A 25,319-nucleotide genomic window follows, 5' to 3' on the forward strand; every position below is an offset into this window, starting at 1 on the left:
TCATTTGAAAGAGTAGCGAAAAAATGTCGAAACTTCAACTTTATGCTTACATGCACATCCACTCGTGTGAGAAACCGGAAAGAGATTGATTGCACCCCAATGTTCCCTAGAAAGAAGCTCTTTGGACAATGCCAACGAAATCCGAGCAAGAAAGTTTGAAAGATGGAGCTTCAGAGATTCCACCTTCATACGCCCTTCATAGAGACGACCACCATTAACAACAACTCGCTGGGTTGAAAAATGAATGCTCCAAATGTATATTTAATTTGATTTGTTTCTATTTTTTTCTGCTTACAAAGAAGGATATCTTTAACATGGACAAGGGATCCATACTGATTAAAATGATTCACTCATTTATGCATCCGGGTTTTTTTTGACCAACTTTTGGCGGATTTTTTGAAAATATCAAAACTTTATTTCTTTCGTTGGATCTAATTTTGGTAGCTTTTTCTAGCACATAGAATGGCAATCAATTAAGACATCAATACAAGATCATTAGTATGATGGAATGTTTGCTCCATTCCTGGTTTTTCAACCTTATGTGTGACTTTTTTTAATTTACTGGCATTCCAAAAGTCACAAGACACTAGGTTGGAATTTTCTGGCTAGGGGCAAAATTCGAACCACATTGCTTAAACAAGTATTGCTTAAAAGGATGTTTGAACATGGCCAGTTCCCGTCCAAAAATAGTTCTTTAATCATAAAAAAAACATACCCATTATTTCCCATTTGGAAAGGCATGTTTTCGTAAACTTGTGTATTTTTACTCCTCCTTGATTTAAAAGGATTTTCAAAGACTTTTTGACTTGTTTCGTTTTTCATTTTCTAAGTAATGGCCATATATTTTGAGTAATTTGCGATTATGACGTCAGGGAATAGTGCCGAAACCCACAGACCAGAAAATTTTATTATGTTTCTGATTGAATTGATTTTTTGCGATTGCTTCATTTCATTAAGATATTACACCGATGTGTCTGTATGAAATTTACTTACCCCCAATTAAAACACAAGGACCATTAGTTTTAGGTTTCACTTCATAGAAAACACTTTTCTGCGGATTTGTAAGTTGCATGGTAGATCAAAGGCAGAACTTGACGATCTTGAAGTTGCACGACGGTGTTTTAATTTAGCAAAAACTCTTTTTAGCCCCAGCTGATAATGCCATAATAGCCGCTTAAAATGTGCGTGGACTAGAAGTATGAACGTGGCTCGGTTGTACAAATGCCCACTTTGCTAGATTAAGGTCGCTTTTGCTCAGGATTAAAATGCAATTTTGTATGGTCATATTTTATGAATCATTAATCATATAAATGGATTGCATTTTTGACAAATTCATTTGTTAGCATATGAAATGGGTTATCGCTTAGCTTGAGAAGATTTATTCAATCTTGAGCATTTGTATTGACCCAAAGTTTTGGATCCATGGGGGTAATTTCGAAACTCTGCGGAAAAGATCATGGTTCTTTGAAGGATTTATGCGGAACATGATGAGTTCGCCACGCTGAATCAATAGAAGTTCTCTTTTGAAGTGGTTTTGGTTGCTGAATAAGCATTGGTGGGCGGGACAACGGAACTATTGAACCATCTTTTGGCACATTGGCACACTTTGGAAGCCCCCGAAGGTTTCAGTCTTTAGCATGACACAGGTTTCCTATTGATGAGCCCAGGAAAGGATTACTCTGCTCGTTTGATGATGTATCAAGAGCAAGAAAAATCGTTTTTGATCCAATTTATATTCTTATGGCAAATCAAAGTCAGATATTCATTGAAGAATGTAAGGACATGAGGGTGAAGACGAATGATCAATGCCAGTGAAATGTGTTTTACACTATAAGGTATTCATTTGATAAATAAAACGGCAAACCCATTGTATGTGAAGCAAGTTTACTGCTTGATATTAGACAATAGACTTTGGAAAAAGTTCAAAAAATAGTTTGAGGGATGAATATTCTTTTAGATATGAAATATATTTCCTACATATTTTTCTGAGTTAACTGCGTTGGGTCCAAGGTAAAGATGTCCAGATACAGGTTTGCATTACTACGAAGAATCATTTTCTTCAAGAGCTGAACGATCCAACTAATCATTAATGTTGCATAGAATCTATCAAATGTATCGGTATGCAAAACTTGCGCTATTTTACAATATAATTTGTGTGTGGACTGAATGTCTTAGTTTTGGGGTTTTCCGTTCAAGGGTTCAAACCTTCATCGTTTGAACTTGTGTTCCAGCATTCATAAACAAATGAATGACAAGTAAATGGAAACCCGAAATTAAGAAGTTCATTTTTGGTTAATCATGATTTTCTCCGAGTTCTTAATATGCTATTACTGATTCGCTTTGCACACTAGTTTCCTCTGTTTCAAATTGTCTTACTTAATTTACTCATTTTTTGTTCATCGCTGGTTTTAGAACGCCAAGAAAGACCCTTTCTAGAAATGAACCTGACTTATTCGCCCTATCAAGGACAACCTGATATTCATACAACGTGCTCATCATCGTCTTTGTTGCTCCATTGCAGGCACTGACAGTCTCTGACAAGGCGTTCTTTTATCTCACTCATCGCGAAATGGTCCATCCTCCGAGGTCCAAAGCGAGGCCATTGAAATCCGGTGAAATACCTCCATTTGCCCAGTCATGAATGGGCCTGTAGGAAAACGAGAAGGACACGAAATGTGACGCGGCCTTGAAAAGGAACAAAGACTCAATTCACCTCTGAACAAGTGAGTGAAACGAATAAATATGCCCACATTTGGCCAATTTGTGGCTGTTTCGAGGATGAACCAGCCACACCGTTATTCGAGTGCATTTCGCCTTTCGCCAAATAGACGACCACTTGTAAATCATCAAGTGGAGTGGAAATTCAGCCCCATGTTTAGGACCTCTCCAGCTACTTCGCCCATCCACTTAAATGCTCATTTTTGGTGTCTTGAAAATAGCCTTAGGCTGAGGCCTTCGCGATCTTTACACACTTACGTGTCTGGAGCGGGAAGGAGCAGGCCTCAGCAAGACTCCTAAGGTCTAAACTCAAAAAGCCTTGCGTTTTTTCCACCGGTGCCTCTTACCTCCATAATTGGAAAGCCTTTGGAACCATTTCAAAACCAGGCAACACAAAACCCACCTTGCCATTCATTCCTGCGAAACGTTGAGGGAAGATTTTTGAACCAATTAAGCCATCTCCATATGACCTTGGCCAATCTTGGAGCCAAGACGGCCTTTTCTTTCTAACATCGTATCATATTAGGTGATGTGACACGCCAGGCAATGTGGAAAAGTTTTCTAATTGCTCCCGCTTTGTTTCGAGACGCATCAAGTTTCGGGACCGCTTTTGGAACAAAGGGGATGTTCAGCCGGATCAACAAGGTCACCTTCTTTAAGGTTGCATTCAAGCAATGTTAAAGATTGTCAAGTGCATGACTTTCAAGACAAAAATGCCAAGTGTCTTGAAACTGTCTGATTTTCCTTACTGAGTTACGATCAGCGATAACTTTGAGTGCCCTTCAAACTTATTCATCAACGGAAGCTTTGGAGATAGTGGCGCTAATATCAATCTCCATTTACGCAAGGACTAAATGTCACAAAAATAATGCATTCATTGTAGATTATACCATAGTATGTTATCGTTGTACTGCATCGAACAATATTTACAAGAGTTTTTAAATCAACGTTGATCTTAACTTTTGCCAAACGTACGATTTCCTATCTCATTCCTGAGCGTATTTCATCAGAGAAGCCCGGAAAGGTTGTTTTTATATCTTGTTTACATAAATGGCCCTGGCTTATTTTGAAATCAAATTGGCTAATGATATGGTAAAAAAAAAAACCAGCTTCAAAACGATTGCTCAGGCAATAATAGCTGGTATTAGGATCATTCAAGAATAGTTCAAATAGTAAAGGCAACTTTAATGAGGGAGAGAAGTACTTCTTCCGGATGTGTTTTAGATTTGGACAAAATCTAAATTAAAAAGTCACGTCAATTAGTAAAAGAGCACTCTCATAGTTTTAATAGAAATCATTGGCCGACTTAATGTTCATCTATGTTAAAAAAACATTTACTTATTGCAAAGTATTTGGTTCGTCCCTGAACTAAATAATGATATCAAATGATAATGATACAAAATATCAAGAAAAAAATAAATGACCAAATGTTTTTCTAAAAAAGGCCAAGATGTCAAATATTAAAGATGATGGATATAGTGTCAAGTCCATAAGCACAGTTGATGGAAAACCCATTTTCACCCAACGAAAAGCATTCAGATTGCTTTTTTAGGCTATTAGACTAGCATGCGTATTTTCAAGTAGTTTTATAGAATATTTTTGGGGGTTCTGTTCTTTATATTTTCGTGTCGTTTGATATTTTTGCGAAGGTAGAAAAATGAAAAAAACCAACAAGTATTTCATTTTTTTTTATCATTTTCATTTGAACTTCTATCATGGAAGGAACTAAGGTCAAAGTAGAGCACTTGAACAATCTCTTACCTAAATATCTTATATTTATGAACATTCAGACTCCTTAAAATTTAGAACACCCAGAGCACCCTTAAACAAGGAACTTGCCCGATTCGACACTTCAGAATTATTCTAAACCTCCACAGCAAAAGTATGGGCATTTTTTACATGCCTTGTAACATTTTTGGGGCATGAAAATGTTAAACTCACACGTGCGTTCATCTTTATCCAAGTGAAGAGAGGAATGATCTAGTAATACATGTTGAATATTCAACACCCAATCTTATTTTTGTCATAAAAGAAAGACACGGTTTTGTTTGGGTCCTGTCGGTCTTTTGAAGGCCTTGTTTTCTTAAAGCTTCGTATTTGCCTTCTTTGGAATCGAATTCCCGACTACATAATCCGATCAGGACGTGCTAGCTCCTTCTTTTGAATTTCAAAGACACGATCCAAAAATGATAAACCTTCCACATAAACATAGTGTATTGAATAATGTCAAAAGTCCATTAATGTTGATAAAACGTTCGTTGTGTCCATTCTATTGTTATACTTTACATGTATGGAAAGTCCGCTTCATGGACCCATTTTCCTGCCCCTTGTTCCACAATCCAAATATGTGATATTTATTATTATCTAAAGTACGTGTTGCGTATCACAAGCATTTGGTGCCAACAAATACATGTTCTGATATATTCCCCCGTAAATCTGAGCTGACTTAAACTTATCGAGAGGCAAAAGGTCTCAAGGCTACTTACGATGTCGAAGATGGCCAAGACGAGGAGCAGATTGTGAAAGATGCGATGGATCCGTTGACGTGAGAAGGTCCATATCGAGATGCCATTTCCCACTAAACCGATGATTCCGATGATAAAGATGAGCAGACCTTCAGTCATCCATTGGAATAGATTCTCATAATAGTCTTCGGAACCTTCAGCACCTTCAGCACCTTCAGTACCTTCAGCACCTTCAGTACCTTCAGCGTCCCACGTAGAGTTCAAGTGGGACAGAAGTCGACGATGTGTGGCCCCCAATGGGACAGAACTATCGTTCATTTTAATGGCGCACTTTTCCGCCTCAATTCAGTCTGAAAAGGCACTCAGATATCTAGTCATCATCTCCATCAATACACTGGGAACAATCGGTTCGTTCGTCTTCGTTTGCTCTTTTGATATCTCCTCCAACTTCTTCAGGGTGAGTACTGACAATGAACAATCCGAGATTGAAAAGTACCTGGACGACTCTACTAAAAGTGAAGTTCGGCCTGAGATCAATGGCAAAAAGAAGTTTTGAAGTGCGGATAAATGGTCTCGGAATGAGCCATTCCAGAGCATTTTTATTGCTGATTTCCTCGTCGTGGAAAGTATGCTCTATCACGAGAAGTGTCTCCAACCTATGGGTCACAAAACACTCCAGACGGGCTTTTTTGCTCCGCTATCAATGGCATTCACGACGAACCATCCCTTTTTAGCACCTAAGATAAATGGCCACACCAACGAGGAATCAGGATGAAATACTGGCTTCATTCCCTTCATTCATTCTCAATCCAGCCTTCGACTTTCCTGAAATGAAAAGGGACCACATATGATATCCGAAAGTGAGCCTTCCAAATTCAAACGCATAATGATTCCAAGGTAAGTGTTCCAAAATGGGGAAAGTTCCTCATCCAAGTGGAACGCAAACCACATCCGGTCCCTATCGTGAACAAGAGGGGCCCTTTTTTTTTTGGTGGCTTTCTCAGCCAATCTCAGGTCACCTTCTGTGAAGGCCAAGCTACAGTACTGTATAGCAGGATGGCCTTATTTATACGGACCAGTAGCAAAAACAGTGCCTCGGTCAGGACTCACGATTCCTCGACCTCGCGGCAAAACATTGGCGAACAATCTGTGAACTGGTCCTAACGCCTGACAAGGCTGGACTTTTAAATAGATACGGACGAGAGATCTTGAACGGTTTGGGCGAAGGCTGCCAATTGCGACAGTTTTGCTCAAAAGGGGATCAAAGTAAGGTTGTCAACATCTCTGCTAGAGGGATGATAAATCAGTGGTTCTTGGCTAAACATGCGAAATACACGGCACGTTAAAAAGTCTCATTGAAATCTAGAATTTAGCATAATTTATCACTAATGACAAATTAAAACAATAGAGCATCAAAACTATTAAAAGAATTGATTGCAACTTGATTTCAAAGTCATGGGAGAATATCAAGCGTTTTATTAGCTATTGCAAGTTAAATGATCCATTTTTTTGGTCAAGATTAGACATGCTTTGACGGTATTCGGTAAAAGTTATATAAATATATCACATCCAATTTTAATATGATTATTTTTGCTGCATCTATTAGCTTTAGATTAGTATATTGGGTCAGTAGAAACATATTTTTAAACTGCAAATTTTGGAAATAATATGGGTATTCTTAATATTAGTTTACTTCAGTTGCAATGCCATTTCATGAAAATACTTTCGATCAAGTTTGAACCAAGTTTCATATAGACAAGCCTCACCACTAACATATTGCTTGCTTCAATTGCTTCAACAGTAATCGTATATGCTTACAAGATATCTAGAGCTTTATTTGCAAAACAAATATTTAATGCGTTTCAAGTAACCTAAAATATCTCTTTGGAGCAATGACTACCAATTGTCATAAAATTATTCCTCTGGATTTCTTGACGTCTTGATGTTTTGAGAGTATGGTTGAAAAACGCCCAATATCATTTTGACACCGTGCTAAGGTTTAACATTTTTGCTGACCAATCAAAGTTCAGTCAGAGATTGGCAAAGGCCCAGAGACGAAAAAAACGGACCTTCGATGTCTATCTACACGAATGTGAAGCATCTCAGAAAGCTTGGCTTGTGTTGGCCGTTTTAGAAGTCGTACTTTGAGCAAAGCTTGCAAGTGCAGCCTCACTTTAAACTTCGGGGTCTCGGGAGAGTTCCACGTTTGCATTAAATCCTCTAACTATGTTGGGATATAATCACCAAGGCTGTCGTTCACTTGCACTCTAGAAAGTGGCGAATTTCTTCAGGCAGTTTGCCAGTTCAATTTACATTTATACTGATGCATTTTCATTTCCCTGCTGGTTGGACCATAGAGGAAGTACAAAACGAGATCCATGATGTCATGAATGCAAAGTCTTGAACGGAAATTCACGTTACTTAGTTCCTAACTCGATGAGCCATTGGTGAGCCCGTCTGAATGACGGGCTTAGCCGGAGATTGGGATTGATGGCTGAGATTGATGTGGGAAAGACCTAAAACCAAAAGAAAGGCCTTCTATGCAGATGCTAGCATTAGATGACCGGCAAAATTTAGCAGAGACCATGTCACAAATGAAAGCAATGACTTGAAATTGAGAGAAGACGTCAATGGAAATGCAAAATCGTCCGAGGGACCAGAATAATTGAAAAAATATGAAAGGAATTGAAAGTCAGAAGATGATTGCAAATCTGCTAACATTGGAATGAAATAGCTTTGGATCGCGTATTTCCACAATCATTTGTGTCTTAGACAATTAGAATACAACTTAGGGATAATAATTGGTAGACAAATCACATTTACTCAGACTTGGCATGGTGAATTTACGTCAACCAAAAGTATTCCATAAAACAGCAAAAACGACGTTGCTTCATATGACTCAGTGAGCTATGGAAGTACTAAGATGGCTAATCCAAAGTAATGATAGGGCAATTGTTTCCATTAGTGCAAAAAAAGATTTTAGCCCACAATGACATCTCGAATTCCGTGATTCATACAACGAGCATACAAGGGTCAATTCAAGTTGTTTTGATATTTATCATATACAGCTAACATTACCCTTTAATTCAATAAATAGGATAATCACCTTTATCTACGTTTTTTCGAAATTTGATAACACTTTTTTACCATTGTTTTCTTTGAGCTCTGGTGCATATTTTTATTGGAGAAAAAGTTCCGAGACTTAGCAACAGGACATCCTCTGTTAATGGTGTCTCTGACTTTTTGCTTACGACTAGACCTAAGAAAAGAAGTCAAAGTCCTAAAACCTAGTTTTTAATTATCTTTTTCAGCCAAACTTTGGACAACTTAAATCAACCGCCGTTTTGGGAGAGAAATCCCTTTTTGACATTATTCATGCTTACTTGTTAAAAAAAACATTAAAAAACAAAAAACCTTGAAATATGGCTATAAAAATGAGCAACCCTTTTCATGAGATTGGAAAATGGTCACTTCACACCACATCCAAACTGACTTAATTGACAAAAAATCTCCCAACACTAAATTTCTGTTTATTGCACAAAAACATGCACCTGTTTTATTGCCTAGATTCTTGTCAACACACGAGACATTATGATATCCTCTTTTAAACACGTTTTTCATAAAGATTATTTTTTTTAAAAGAAATTTTGCTGCTTTTTGACCAATTTATGACTGATTTTCTTCCTGTTTTGTCAATTTTTTCACCTTTTTGTTACCTCTTTTGCTGATTTTTTCTACCTTTTTCCGAGGATTACTTATGACCAACAGTTTGCGTAGGATAGTATATCATTCTTTTCCTTTCCATATCAGTTAAACGTCTGCATTTTCCAACCTTAATCAAACCACAGAATCAAACTTCAAACTTCAAACAGAATCAAACTTCAAACAGAATCAAACAAACGGCTTTAGAAGCTTGGTAGTAGAAATGTCAGTTTCTCTTCCTATGTTGTTGATACAAAATTGGTAGTTGGTAGGAATGGTCAGAATTCCGGTTGTCTGGTAGAGGTCCTAGACCAAATCTATACCTGGGTTGTTAGGAGTAACATGGCACTGAAAGGAATGAAATTCCACTCAATGACCTTTGGGTCGACGTCATTAGACACTACACTATTTGATGATAAAGGTAAGGACATTGAGCAGGTCTCATCCATGAAGGATTTAGGTGTAGTCCTCCAAGATAATGGAAAGTTCGATGAGCATAACCACTTGAATGTAGTGAAAGCTTTTCAAAAGGGTGGTCGGATTTATAGAACTTGTAAGCCTAGAGATAGCATCACGATGCTAACTCTGTACAAGTCGATTGTTCAGCCACATTTTGAATATGCTTCACCCATGTGGGCTCCAATGAGTTCAGCAGGTTTGCAAAAGCTCGAACAAGTCCAAAGATTTTTTACTAGGAACATCATAGGAATGAGAGAGCTCTCGTATTGGGAAAGGCTAGAAAGGAATAAAATGAACAAATTCCTCGTGTTGAACTGCTGGGATTCCAATCCCAACAGCCGAAAGGAAGTTCGCAAAAAAAGATGGCGAATCTGGTCTCTCTAAGGTCCTCACTATGGCTTTTCCAGAACCCAAAACCCTTCGCTTCTCTTGCTTGCTTGAGTTGAGAAGTGCAAATAAACACAAGTTAACTGAACTTGATTAAACTAAAGGAAGCCTTCAACAACTTCTATCAGGCAAGTCAGTTCTTTTGAGATTCGCTGAGCAATTGCAGAATTCCTATTAAAGAAAGTAAGCACCTACCCAACCATACGAAGTCTCTGTCGACGAAGAGCTACCTTCAAGACAAAGAAAGCCTCTGTGAAAATGCTATGTCGAGAATATCTGAAGGATCGGATAAAACCTACGTATTCAAGTCACGGAAATCTGAAGGAGACGGTGCAACCAAGTAAGTTCACCCAATTGTCTATGGTAGGTGACGTTTCAGCTTTCAAGTATTTTGAAATTCCACTGAAGTTCAATCCATAGAGTTTTCGTTTTAAGAATGAAAAGGTATTGTTGCTTTAATAACAAGAGTCAAAAGAATGAACAATATCGAGAATGTCGAAATTGAAATCAATAAAATTGCAATGCCACTTTGGAGAAAAATACACGTTTCAACAAAGCACTTTGGCAAGCATATTTTGGTAAAACTTATAAAAAATATTAGAATTTGTAGAAACATATCTAACATAACCATTATTGTTTGAATGTGCATGCTAATAGAAAAATGGTAAGGCATTGTCAGGCATAACATTGTGCCAATCACTTCTAAAATATAACTAGTTACTCATTTTCTCGACTTTTAATCCAAGAGCAATTATTTTTGAATTGCATTTCAATTGATTGAGTGATTGCATACATCAATGTCATTTGCTAAAACGTACCATAACTAATTGCAATCAATTGAATTTCACATCATTAGTCAAGCTTCGCCAATTATCATGCCAAATTCGAAAAGATTGGTTGGTTTCCACGAAAGTGTAAATTGCAAAATGATAACGATTAGAAGGCAAAATATAGAATAAAAGAGGGGAAAGTGCGCACACGATTTAGGCTTTAAGGCTCTGTGACTAAGTGTTTTATGCATCATGTTAGAGATGAATGGAATTCCAAGGTGCTAAAAATAGTTCCCATCGTCTCTTTTTGCCATTTGAGGTTTCTAAAATTCTGCTTTCCAACCCTTTCTTTTCTCCTTTCCTTCTTTCGGCTACTTCATTAAAAGATTTGAGTTAGGATAAACTCATTGGACATACAAGAAATGCGGGCCCCGGAAGCTCTCTTTAAAAGTGTCTGGATACATACTTTATCATTCTGGGAAAGTTCAATTACCATTCTTTTCGTCCCCATTCATGCATTGGTCCAGACCACGAAGTCGTGATAATATTTGGCATTACTAGGACCATGTCAGTTTAAGAAGTATATTCGCCTTTTGTCTTTTCACTTTTGCAGAAATAATTAGTAAAAGCCAGAAATCATCCCATTGAGGTAAAGGAACGGATCCGAGTGAATCCAGTCGACGTTCTGGTGCAACAAAATCAGGATTTCTATTGGTTTCCCGAGCAAACTTTTGGGTCGGGAAACTTGCTCAGGTCTCTGAGCAAGTGAATTGACGAAGCGGAATCGGAACAAACTTGGAATTTGGCCACTGTAAGGAGGGCATGTCTTGGTCCCACCCTGTCAGGCTTTGTGAGACATGGGTAATAGCTTGCGTACTCATTTGCATCTCTGTGCTATGTACGAGACAAGTTGGAAGCTGAGGAACAATTCGTCAAATGTGAACCGAGCATGCCCTCGTAAATGGGATCCCTCATCATTCCTAGTCTGCTCAAGACCCAAGTTGGATGGTTCCAAAATGAGCCCCCCCCCTTCCCCCGTTGTAGGGACGAGGTTTCCTTTTGGCAAACTTTGGTTGTGGTCCAAAAGTTGGGTCTTACTTCTGGGATTGGGCTCATTCGCCGGGGTATTTGGCGCCTCGTCTCAACCCCGAGCCAAGGAATACTAAAAAAATTGGAACCTCAATACGCTACTTTGAGTCATATAAGTTCTAAATGATTTAACTGACTTGGCCATTTTCCGCCAACCTTGATTTTTGGGGGCATATGTTCCAGTACATGAGCCCCTAGAATATGAACGGGGATGCTTGGATCAAGAGTTGGCATGTCGGAATTGAGCAAATGTATTTTTTGCGGACTTCCTTACCGCTACTGGGAATGAAATTCCCAACAATTGTAGACGAAAAACTTTTTCATTTTAAGTAGCTTTTTATTTTCATATAGTATTTGATCGACCCACGAATTAGAAATGGCGGATCTGGCTAGCCCTTGAATGTAGGGTTGGTCAGGAATTTTATTCAAAAACTTGTCCAAGTCTGACTTAATTATGACATAACTCTTCACATAATGAATGAGCTAGCACTCTTGTGATCATTCATTACCAGAGGAGGGCTAAATCATTCATTCTCTGCCTCTATATGTACTGTTCTTTGAGAGGGCCAAACTTTTGACTGGGGCATTTGATTGAGCGGAAATTTGAAACAAACAATGGCGGTGGCCTTAGGTCAGGCTTACTGGAAGTGAAATACAATGCATTAACTCCGCACCGAAATGTCAATCCTCGACCCAAGCATCCCCATTTATATTCCAGTGGTTTAGGTCCAGCGTTACCTATTATTATATTATGCCTATTTGATGACTTTATGGCGGTTAAGGTACCATTGAGTGCAAATTGTTACAACATTTCCAATCTTTTAAAATTTCATAAATATCATTTCAGATTCAAAGCTGGAAACAGTCTTTTATGCAAAGGCTTTGATCCGAGAATGGCCACATTTTTATGATGAAAAGTATGTTTTCTTAGTCCGTTTGACTCCAACAATCGACTGCTGAAACTGACCTCATTCCCTCACCTGTTCTAAAAGTTACATTTAAAAAAATCAGTGGAATAATCGGCCTCATAGTGTATGGATATTCATGTGCTTGAGTTCCAAGTTTAAGTATTCCCTTTGAGAGGCCAAAACTCATTTCATACATCCTACGAAATAGTACCGTGGATGAGTTGGCAGTAAATTCGGGGAATTAAGGATTATATGGCCAGTGTACACCAGGTTTGGCAAGATTTTGACAGTGCTGTAAAAACCCAAATGAACTGAGTGGATCAAGACAAAGTTCGAAAGGAACTCATGCCCACTGACAACAACGGTGAAAAGAGGAATTTCTTTGGGCCTCGAATGGGTTTTTTGGACTCATTCAGCCTCGAGTTCATAACACCCTTCAAAAGTCAGGTTGGACAAACAAATCGAGAAGAGGAAAAAGTGTTGTTTAGCACCTGGATTATTGTAAATAAGGGGTTTCTGGGGACATTTTCTGGCCACCAGTTCACTTTTTCTTGTTACTCTGATTGAACTGCTGTCTGTTTAAACATTCTAACAAAGTTTTACGTTAGTCATTAACGAGTATGACATATTTTTCCAATTTTCAAACTTGCATCAAACCTGTCAACAAGCCCCTCCTTTTTCATTTTATCTTTATTTGCAATCTGGTGTATAAAAGGAGTTCAAGATTATAATCCATAATATAACATTTCCTCGTGTCGATTTGAAGAATGTATATACGTCTAAATCTAATGGACCACCAAGTTTGAAACAGCGAATTGGTTTCTTATGTGATAGGGTACTTGGAAAGACGCAAAATACCATTACATGGTTACTTTTCTTGTGCACCAAATATATCATTCAATTTTCTAAACACGTAAGTCATATGAGATACAATTACCAAATCTTTGGACGAAGAAAAATTAACAGAGAAACACAGTTGGTTAACCCGTTAAGTCAAAAATCAAAGTAAAAAGTTTGCAACAATAACAGCCTTAAAACTCAACGTTTGACGGTTTGATGCCCCCTTTGTTTTGAACATTGAATTGTGATCTAAAATCGGACATTGCAAACAAAAACAATGGAAACAAGAAATGACCTGCAACAAAGGAAAGAAACTCTAATCACTTTCTAGCCTCTCCACCTTTGGCGATTTTCCTATTGGAACCACCAGCAACGTACTTTAAAGAGGCCTGATGAGAGAAAGTTGTCCTTGTCCCAGTTTTAAACCCAAGAAGACTCTTCCTTTGGCTAACAATTGATCCCTCTTTGACCCCGCTGGTCATTGGATTTGAGCTTTCTAGGAGCATTCAGGTCTCAATAGCTAATTTCACACTGATTAACCAAGCCTGCACGAAAGATATCTAGAGCTTAAATTTCAGGGAGTCATGGTCAATTGAGCCCACTCCATCCATTCGATGCAATATCACTGATGGAGGCCTAACATTTGGCCGTGTCCTGGTCAATGCAACAAAAACTATGCCACTCTGAAGCATTCAAAATTAAATTGATTTGGCTGTTCTTTCAAAATATGCTTTTTTCTGGTTTAATCCGAAGCTTACGGGTAAACGTGGGAAGGTTTATGGTCTACAGCCTTATCCACAAAAATTGAGATCCACTAAGCCAATTATCATGTTGAATTTAACATACATTGAGAATGCTTACTTTCAAGTAAATGCCCTTCTAGAATTCTGAAAATATAGTGGGGCTTCCCCACGTAATCAAACTCTTATCAGACATTGACGGATCGTGTTTGCACCTCCGTCCCCAAGTCTTAATCCCAAGGGCCCTAAAATGTATCCTCCCATTTTGTGGAGTGGGACAAAGCATGAAATATGGTCAATTATTTATTGGCATCCTTTGATATAAAAAGGCCACAACATGAAAGTTAAGCTTTTGAATAGAATGTCCCTCTGGGCGAGACCGCGAACTTCTAGAAATATGGACTGTGCACGAGCTTCTCGCCAAATCGGCCTGCTCTTGGTCAAAGGAACTCCGAGCCACTTTCCAAATCAAAGTAATAAAATAAGGAATGTAGGTCTCTTCAATTAAAGGTGGGCCATTTTTATATCATCTACTTGTAAAGTGATTCGTTTCAAAGTTATGTTGTCAAAAGCCCATGTAGCTGACCAAGAGCAGGCCGAAAATTTAAATTTTATGTAGTGTTCACTACATAACTTTGGACATATCTCCTGAGTTCCCTAAGCATAGTTTAGGGCTCAAACTTGGCCAAGTTTATCAATTCAAAAAGATCTTGTGTTCGAGTGAAGTGCTCATTTGGAACAAAGTGAATGGTTTAGGAGATGAGAATTTTTTTCTTCCGTTTGCAATCGACATCTCTAGAAGGCCGTGGCGAGACACGCATTCTGGAGCCTCTTGGTTGTTGCGAAAGGCCACGGAGAGACGAGAGACGTGTAAAAATGCCATAAAATATTAACCTGAGCCTCAACTGTTGGTAATCTTTTTTTTTGCTTTTTTTGTGATATCTCGCGAAGTTACCATATTCAAAGCTTTAACCCATTACATCAGTCTCAATGCAAGTGAACCAGGCTGTAAAGACACCAAACAAATGTGACGGGTCAAAATCGTCATTTAGTTTCGTTACAAAGTGTGATGTTATGTAAATGTAAAGAGGTAAAGACATTTATCCTGTGTATATGGGAAAGAAACTCTTAAATTAGTTTTGAGTTTTAAGGGTGACCCTGTACGAGGCATTTTTCGTCTTTCCCTAATGTTCAAGAACACTAACCATTTCAGATGACGGCAGCCGAACGACCTTCATTTTTAGCTGTATGTTTCATTATAATCGAATGCATTTTAATCGAAATTCGACTTCAATAATGTAATGCACTCGATTAGTCCTTCGATAGTTAAAAGGAAGGGGAAAATGAGCCTCGTGAGCCGTTTTTTGTGGCCCAGCAATCATTGGAAATATGCTATTATACGGCCAAGGCGGATGTAAAGTACAGCAGCGTGAGCCGTTTTTTGTGGCCCAGCAATCATTGGAAATATGCTATTAAATCCCATTTATAGAATTTGGCTAACTTATAGAGCCGAAGCATGGGCAACCAAAGCGACAACTGAGCTTTGATGACTCTATAAATAACATTGCTAGCACATTAGCTCTTAGTTCTCAAACATTATTATCATTTTTATTTCGAGACCATATAAGTCCGGTAGGATGCATTCATGTTTGCAAATAGAAAGCCCAAAAAACGGAATGAAACCTGAAATACTAGTAAATATTGTTTTAATTTGACCACTAATAGTAATCGTGAAAATCTCTTGCAATACTGTTTTGAAATAATAGTTAATATTCCTAAATGGATAACCTACGAACACTGTTGACAATATTACCCATCAAACTTACTACAATGCACACTACTTAAAAAAAGACTTTCAACAGATCATTTTCCCAAAGTAATATTGCATTTCTATTTAAACAGGTTTGCAGACAAACCATATCTTCACCAGCGAGCGTTTTTACCTCTTTCCATCTCAGTAAAAACCCATTGACCACATTTCAAATTAGGTTAAATTACCGGTATCTAAGATTTATGTACCTATTGTTCATACTCCCAGGGCCTGATTTGATTCGAGGGAGTCGATCTTGACAGCAAAGGTACCAGTTGGTCCATCGCTTGAGCGACCACCCTAAAAGGAATCTCTCACATGTACATACTAGATACGGATGACTCCCCTCATCACAATGGTGTTCATGCCTCAGTGAGCGAATCAACGATAGCATCGAAACAACTCACTGTCCTTCCAAAACGGCGTGCAAATGTGCCTTCACCCAGCGTGTCAACGTTCGAACGTACTCCCATCAACTCCTTCTGAGCCATTTCATAACGTGCGAAACATAACTTGAAGAAATGGAAGGAAGCGTGCTTAGATGTCCAAATATCCACTTTGGGCATGCCAAGTTAGTGTGTAACAAGAGCATGGCCAATTTTACCCTCTTGAACACTTGCTCGAGTACGATGAACCAGTCATTGAAGAATTTACCGGTTGTTAAACTGATAGCTGCTGATTGACCAGTAAACATTGGGTTTGTCAGCTATTGAATCTTGGAGATAGCTATTGATTTTTGTACAGTCTGAAGGAAATTCAACCTTGACCATCTCATTGGAAAATATTGTAGCGCTCTTTAGAAATGTGATTAGTGATGTGCTTCGACCCAAATTATTAGAAGGACCTCAATGGAGGCTATAAATTCGAGCAAAACAGGTTAAGTCAACATTAGTTCTTCTGACTTTGGGAAAGAACAGGGTGACGTTTTAAATATCATTTAAGCTTTTTGGACAAGTACTTTTGGGTTGTGTTCCATTTTTATGGGTCAACAACTGTTTGACTATTGAAAGATTTGATCTTAGAGAAATGAAAAAGATGAAAGAGGCCACTTTTAAAAACAAAACATAATTGAGACTCCTCCTGGAATGTTCTGAGTCATATGAGCCGGTTGACCAAGTGAGACACTGACCTATAATCATTTCTGGGAAGACACGGCCATTCCTTACGCACACGGATCTCATTTTTCGATCCAAGCCACAAAGAGGGTATTATGTGTAAAACTAATCTAAATAAAGGGTCTTAGTTTCTTGGATTCGGGAGGATTAGTGGGATCCAATTTCTTCTCGACGTTTCTGTTTTGATTCCTAATTTAACATATGTTTTATAGTTCTTGGGTGGTCGGGGAAATTACGTTATTCTCTGATGAGCCTGACCTTTGAAAACATAGGAAACCTTCATAATATATTTTTTAGAGCTCTGAAGCTTTGTACTATAACATCCATTGAGGAATCCCTCATTCTTCTCCTATTGGGAATAAAAAACACGTAACCAAACTGAATTTCCTTACCAAGAAAGCTTCCCAAGGCGAATTGGTTATGTGGGAATATTAATTACTTATTCATGAAAACCTCAACTCTGGGAGCTTCGTCAAAAAGTCCCAAGGAACGAAAGTCAAACTCAATAGAGTACTTTGAGGTAATCTTAACCCCTTAGCCATACATACAGTTTTGTTTAACCAAACCCTTCTTTGAAAGAGCGAGTTGTTTTCGAGCAAATGATCGCAAGAGGAAATGGACTAGAATGTAAAAAAAAATCACAGAAAGGGCTTACCAGGGAAGGAAGGAACGATCTTTTCCATGAAGTGCTCTCGTCGATATTTCAGGGCTTCGATGGCTTTGATCCTGGCTTCATTCCCTTCCCTCTCTTCTCTATGTATAACAAAAGCCCCGTTCCCCTTGAAATCATCTGATTCGAAGGCGTCCCAGTTTTATGTCTTCGGATCTCGGTTGAGATGAATGTCGGCCCTAACTGAAGATCTATAGCCCCTTCAGACCATATTCGTCGGCTGCCAGGTCTTGCATGTTAAATTCTGGACTTCTTCAGAGTGTCATATTTTTGCTCAAGACTTGAATTTAAAGCGAATGCTGATCCAAATATGTGGCTTTATGTTTGGACCGAACCTCAAGACTTTTTGAACATATTCCAGTGGCCTTTGAGGGGTGATCTAATCTCTTGACCTTAATGTTCCTTGGATGATACATGGTCCATTGGAATTGCGGTCCAAGTCCAAAGAGCATGTCAATGTACATAAATCATATTACAATGATGATCCTTGGCCGACCTTGGCTTTTAGAAATGGTGGAATTATGAAGGAAAAGGTCCATCACTTGTGCTTAACGAGAAAAGCCTCTAAAACGTTTGACTCATACAGAAAAAAGGAGGACTTGCAGACTTGTTGATCAGCATGTGTTTTTAAGTCAAGTCTGGCGAATTACAGTGCAGTCAAAGTAAGTCTTAAGTTGATCCGAAGGGTAAACCTTCTTCCAGTGTTGCTGTAACCCCAACCGTTACACGACATGGGTCACATTGACTTAGCTCATCTCAATTAGAAACAAGACGTGCCTGGTATTTCTAGTGGTTTAATTCGTTTCTTTACTTTTAATACTAATTCATTCATAATCTCGTGGTTTTCCACAAACACACCAATCCTGAACCAATAGGGTGACCATGAAGTAATGATTCTGTCACGGCAACGTAAAATGCCGCCAGAGTTGTTGTTTGGGTGATGGACATTTTTGGGGGAAAAGTTTCTTCAGATAACGAAGAAGGATACTTAAGTACCTAAGCAAAATATTGAACAAATCGAAGCTTAGAAAGATGACATCGTTGAACTTTATCGTATGTCAATCTGACATTTCGGTAAGGCGTGGACGACGATGCCCAAGGACATGGGTATTAGATACTGTCAAATTTACCGTGATAGAAAAGAATAATATTACCGAAAAAAGCCGGCAGGCCTTCGGACGGCAATAGACCTTAAATTAAATTCTGGTCTTCAATTTTGATTCAAACCAAGCAACCCTGAGTGACGTCTCGATGTTCAAACGAACTTTATTTTGTTAGCAAACGGCTTAATTAGTAAAAACAGGCCTCAAGCATTCGTGTGAACCAAAATATTTGTTCAATGAGGTCTTTGGGTAATCTCCTTCATTCACTGCAGTCTTGAGATACGTAAGCTAAAAGCGTTGGTATATTACAATATTAGTGCATTTGCATTCGCCTTTGAAAATATCGTCTGTGAGGGTGGGAAATGAAAAGCTCGAAATTCATTAGCCTTTAATGCCAGGATGGAGAGAGCCCCCCGGATCCTCCAAGCCAATAAATGACAATCTTAACCTGTACGATAATTTGCATTTCAAATGAGCTTTCCCTTTTTCGGCACTTGTCCTAAAAATCCTCGTCCTTTTGGCCACTTGATACTAGTGAAGAGTGGAAACTTTTTCTTCCATAGTAATGAAACAGATATGGAGGCTTTAAGGAACCAAGACGAACAAATTTATATCATATACCTCTTATTATTTCTGCTCTAGGTATTTTTTCTTACATTTGAACTGGATTGCCCGAAATGTAGTGAACATTTTTTTGCATAATTTTTTGGATAAAGGAGGTCATGGGAATCAAATTTGTCTATTGGTTTCGTTCCCATAAATGTTCCTCAAAATGAATAATTCTTCAATATTGATTTAGGCTAATTTAGTAGGTGAACCAAAACATACCATGAGGCAAAAACAGGGACAAAAGGAGCAACAACCAATGCAAACCTGGTGCAGCTTCTTCAGCATTTGCGAGTCTAAATCCTTTGCCAGGAATATACAAGTTTTTGAAAGTTGAAAGAGCCGACAAAAGTAACGTAATTATTGATTTGATGAATAAACTACAGGCAAAAAATACCTTGCAACAAGCAAAACAACACTATAACATGGACGTTTTGCAAACATATGGTCCAAAGCACAAAACACGGAGATACGAGTATTTGTAGTAACACCCTTGGTATGTCCGTTGTCTGTACTTTCCAATATATCGCACTTTAAAGTAAAGCTTTTGGGTGGCACTCTGCCATTTGTATTAGTATGTATGACCCGTTCCAAAAAGAGGATAGGACTTTTCTCGGAAATGACCCCAGGGCGCCCATCTATGATAGAGTTAAATGTGGTGTGTCTGTGTGTGCGTACGTGTTAAGAGGGATGGAGGGATTTCAAGGCCCATGGGAAATTGGAGGCCGAAAAGGACAAGGCCCAACCAGAGCAGCTGAGCAGCCAAATGAGCATGCTCTTCAAACTGTGCCCCACAGAAATAAATTCAATTGCTTGATAAGCAAGAGCAGACATATAATTCAAAGCGGGCAATTTGGCTAGAAATAGCCACAAATGAGCTTACAATTGAAAATTTTGGCTTGCATGGTTCGATGCATAGCTTTTCAAGTTCGAATTGTGTTGATTTTTTCCCTAGATAAGTTACAAAGTTATCACTCGTCCTTATTTCACAAGTCTTGTTTTCTTTTGCCTTTTTTAGCACGTGATTCGAGAACGAAATGAAGAGGTATTCGGATTGGGGCATCTGGCCCATGAAATTCCAGTTTATTGCCCGACAGTCATATTTTCGGACGGAAAATATACTGAGCTCTTAAAAGGCAAGGAAAACATATGAATGTCACCGAAAGTAAGTGAAGAGCGTGGCAGAAGAATTTTTTTCATATATTTGTGCTAGATTTGCAACTTACAACACAAAGTGGTCACACTTAGAGCTCTTGAAAAACAAGTTATCAGAAGATGCTAAGCACCGTTTTTCATTTATCAATCATAAAGTACGTAATTACCAAAAATGGAGGGAGCTTTCTAATTTTCCAGTTTAGATTGGCTCACCCTGAAATCTGAAGCGTTTGATGAGTATTTAAGAAAACGATTACCACAGGCGGTAGATCCTTGAGTTTTTGGGTTTTAGAGCAATTTCACCCACGGCTTGTATGAATCAGATTTCTGCATGCCTCGTAAACGGAGCCCCATAGAGCACTTATGGGAGCTATCATGAAGCAAAAAGTTAACTCTATGGTACGAATTACTCCAACATATTGCCAGATTTGCACATGTTCCATATGAACAAGTTGCTTTTGTGTACTCTGTCTTCAGTTTTTAGCCATCTCTTTATCATTGAGATATAGCCAAAACCTTCGATTCAAAGGTGTCATATATGAACCAAAATATCTTAATCATTGAAGCAACGTTCCAATTTTTGACCCAATGGACTTTTGTAAATCACAATAATGAGAATAAGGATGAAGGTCTCGCCGTTTCTGTCATAACATGAATGGAAAATTTGCAAAGCTGAACCACAAAAGCAGTAAAGAATGGACCGTTTCACTTCAAAGGACTTGCCACCTTTGTCATGTATGAGCTTCAGCTTAACAATAAGCCTTCTTTGAAAAGAACCTTTACATTGAGATGTGCTTAACAAGGTTGAAACGGACAACTAATTATTTTGTGAATACGCTTGCTTCTAATGATTGAACACGCCACAAATAATTGCATAAAGTAATACATCAATCCTGTCTTGAAGAGCTAACCAGATATGATGTTGGTGCAGAACATGGTTTTTAAAGACAGAGGCAATTTTTGAATGAATATTACGGGGTATTTTATGGAGAACAAAGTTAAAAAATCAGCCAGCGGAAAAAAGATGTAATCAATTTTATATTTGGTGATGTGTAGCACTTAACTCAATTATGAGAATAAGAAACATCGATCATCAGAACTAAAAGATTGAAACGTAAAGTACACTTTTACGAAAGAAAGCTGGTGCAGAAAATAAAACTGAAAGAACACAGCATCCAAGTTAAACAAAAAGCCTTTGAAGAAAACTGAGAAAAATTAAAACCATAAGCATGCGTCTGTTCCAGGGTAGATTGAGACAAAATCTGTCATGTAGATAAGCGGAAAAGAAAGAGAAAGATTAGAACAGGCTCCTTCTTTTTGGACTCCAATCGGTGGGTTCCTAAATCACGTTATCCATTAGTAATTTTAGTCAGGTGCCAAAGTTTTCTTATTGCTTTTTCCCCACTTACAAGGGGAACAAACTGTTCCAAACTGGCCCAGGTTGTTGAAAAAAAGAACCAGCTGGAAACAGAAAGGCCAATAAAACAAGGTTGTTATCAAGCACCATAAAGATCATAACAAAAGGAGACATGTATTTTCGACTCTAGACCTATCCATCAATGTTCGTTTTGTTAACGTAAATGTTTAAAAAAAATCAAAGATACAAACTTTTGGTGATATGGCAAAACCTGAAGAGCCTTTTCAAAGTAAAACTACATAAAAATAAAATAAAGGTCCTCATTCTACCTTTTTGATTTTGGTTTAAACAATTTCCTTTGGCTTTTTTACTACACTTTACTAGTCCAAGTAATGCAGCACATTTGTAAGCCAATTTTCGAAAAATATTGTTTTTATTTTAGTTAAGTTAGTATCTGCTTCCACTTGTAAAAAGCAAATAAAGCAGGTCATTGCTTTTGAAGCAGTATTTTAGTATGCACTTGTATGGGGTTTGAAGCATGTGAGCTGAGCTTAACCTTGAAGAAAATAGCAATTACTTAAAAAGTAACAATAACTTAAAAAGTGAAGCGGTGGCAACATTGTTAAAATACCTGTAAGTAAATGGTCTTGGCGGCTTTTTCGTTCATGGCTTGCTTTCTAATTACATGCAAACTTTTGCTGAATATTAACCTGGGTTTTTCAAACATGTCAAAGAATTTGTCCTTTTCCCATACTTTTGTTCACCTGCTGTTTTTTCATTATTCAACAACTTGGCTCAAAAAAATTACTTTTTAGTTCAATTATGTTTCCTCTTTTCTTGAAAAACTGAAAACGCTGAGAAAAACAGGCTTTTTTTGCTTTACCCATGCAGGTACTGTTGGTTTTTTAATATTTTCAATGATTTTTTAGACGTTCGTTTTGCCCCATCCATCTTGATAAGGTAACGGTATGTGTTAACAATTTTCAAAAAAGTCAGATGAGCTTTATTTCATTATCTAGAACGATTGGAAATTATGAGGAGGAAACATGAAGGTACCATTGGTCCAGCTATTCAGAATTCAAACAACTGATTAGCAAAATGACTTGTCCCGATCTGAATTGGTTTTTGAGAGTTGGCTATCAAATCTGCTAATAATAACACGTTAATTGAATCCTTTTTTAGCCTGATCATTACAGTCAAGATCGGGTTTGGTAAAAAAATGAAGAATGCCATTCATCAACCCTTCGACCCAAATTCCAAGGTCATCGAAAACGAGAATTGGGCATTATCATTCATAGTTGAGTTCATGGATACCATTACCTCTATTGACTATTCCAGTGGGCGAGTGCGGAAAAATGTTCCATTGTCCATTATTCACTCAAGGTCTCGGTCAAACGGGACCCGAATTCCATCACTAAATACATCACTGACCCGGTAAAATAAGTGTCCAAAGGAGAAGTTTCCCCACTTGATTTCGTTTCACAATGACAGAAACAAATCTGATAATATCAGCCGTGATTTTTGTTTATGACTCAATGAACGTGATTGGAAAAGAGTAGAGTTCTATCGACCCAAGAACGCCAAACATTGAGCTGCTTTGAGAACAGACTTGGACGAACTGTCTGTTCTCTTCTCCGTGGTTCTCGTTCAAACTGGGAAAGCGAGTTTCCGAGGGACTTGCGTGGGAAGTTCTCTTAGACGGGAAATGTCGGCGTCAAACCCGGTTGAAAAATGATTGACTGGCTTTGAGGTGGTGTGTAGTTCTGAGTGATATTTGTGTTGCCGAAACAGATAGAAGCTGTTGATGAAGTCGAAGCTCAAGTCAGAGGAATCTAGGCGCAAAAATATCGACTGACTTTGACCTTTTTCTCGATCGTCGAGGAAGCCAAAACAACAATGTTTCGCAAGTTGATTATGCATAGAGTATGAGGCTTCCCCAACGAGAGAGACTCGAGAAAATTTCACGACACGGAGACAATTGAAACCACGGAGTATAGTATACAGAATACAGTATCGAGCCAGCTCTAGATATATTTTTACGGAAAAAAACTGCCCAATCAGCCAGAGCAGACAGATAGATCCCGTCAGTAGCAACGACCTGCAATTGAGAGGTGGTCAAACGATCCAACCAAGGCAAAATCGCTCAAAATCTGGCCACCCTTAAATTTGCAATTTTCTGTGCCTTGGTAACATTTATCGCTACTTATTCTCGAAAACTAGCATAATTTCAAGGCCGCCGGCATCATTTTTTTATTATCATAGGAATGGTTTTTAGTATCAAACTATCATTTTTTGAAATGTCTTAAGTCTATCATTTTTTGCAATGATCTAGCAATTTTACGTTGAAAGCATACCCAACAAGCCAGAAAAGGAAAAAACCTTCCAAGGAAATCAACTTTAGGGTTGGGTAACATGATTATTTCATTTTGGTTTTTTTTCGCGGGCTTTTCTATCTGTTACAGGGAATTTGATCCCCAGTACTAGAAAATTGCCGGGGCTCGGAGAAAAAAAGACATAGATTTCAGATTGATTTTTATCTCTTTCCGGGATTTTTCTCGACCCCAAAGTTTTTTTTTGAGAACTTCTAATTTTGACCAAAAAATAGCATGTTTGTGTCGGGGATGGAACATTGAACGACCAGTAAAATAAGTAAGTACTTCATTGTTTTGACTAGCCTGAATTTTCTGGAGGGCTCAAAAGTGTAAACCTTTTCATTCACTACAATTGACTCTAAAACCTGGTTGACGAAAAAGCTCATGGATACTTTGAAGATGTACTGATAAACATACCTTTTGCACCTCCTCTAACTGCCCCAATCTTCTCTGTTTGTGTCAACAAAGTAGTAGTTCTCTAATTCTCGCATTGCTCCTACTTACCTCTTTGGCAAAAGCTCAACCTTTTCCTAAAAATGCAAATAGAACCTCAATACTTTACACACAAAAGAGCAAGTCTAAAATTATTTTCATTTCCGTCCAGGTCTCTTCACCCTAAATAAGAAATAACCCCAGGAGGAACCAAATATGATCTAGAAACCTGCATGGTTCAGGGTATTAATTTGGGCGTCTAAGTTAGGAGACAACTTCAAAGCCTTTTGATTTCAAAGATTTTTTAAATAATAAAACACATATCGAAACCTTTGGTCAATAGTTCAAAATTTTGAAACATTTGTTTCATGTTGTCATATTACGCGTCTTTTTTGTTATTTAATCAGGTTTGTGCCCTTGCGTTCGAAAAATATATTTCCCGTGAAAAAAGATTATTTGGCGCTCAAAAAGAACTTTTTCCGATCCCTGGTAACTACAATCACAATTGCGTAATTGCACTTACATTTACATTTTCATGTAATTGTGATTAAATACATTGAGAAACAGTCCGGATCCATGCAAGGGGGCTAAAAACTCAAAACTTCAGCATCGCCCAACCTG

At 38.1% G+C, this 25,319-nt stretch overlaps 1 protein-coding gene across 5 annotated transcripts in view; it reads right to left on the bottom strand.

Annotated features, from left to right (window-relative positions):
• Positions 1-23,590, bottom strand: part of LOC131881664 (uncharacterized) — a 57,498-nt gene extending 33,908 nt beyond the window's left edge. For all 5 annotated transcript variants that reach the window (XR_009373380.1, XM_059228598.1, XM_059228597.1 and 2 more), the window contains exons 1-2: positions 23,215-23,590; positions 5,205-6,008 (exon numbers count right to left, since the gene is read on the bottom strand). Coding sequence is in view for 4 of the 5 variants with exons in the window: in XM_059228598.1 (XP_059084581.1) it covers positions 5,205-5,501 (297 nt within the window). In the remaining variant the exon portion in view is untranslated. The remainder of the gene's footprint in view (positions 1-5,204; positions 6,009-23,214) is intronic.
• Positions 23,591-25,319: the final 1,729 nt, after the last annotated feature.

The sequence above is a fragment of the Tigriopus californicus genome, chromosome 6 (genome assembly GCF_007210705.1).
Source record: "Tigriopus californicus strain San Diego chromosome 6, Tcal_SD_v2.1, whole genome shotgun sequence".
NCBI classification, from domain to species: Eukaryota; Metazoa; Arthropoda; class Copepoda; order Harpacticoida; family Harpacticidae; genus Tigriopus; species Tigriopus californicus.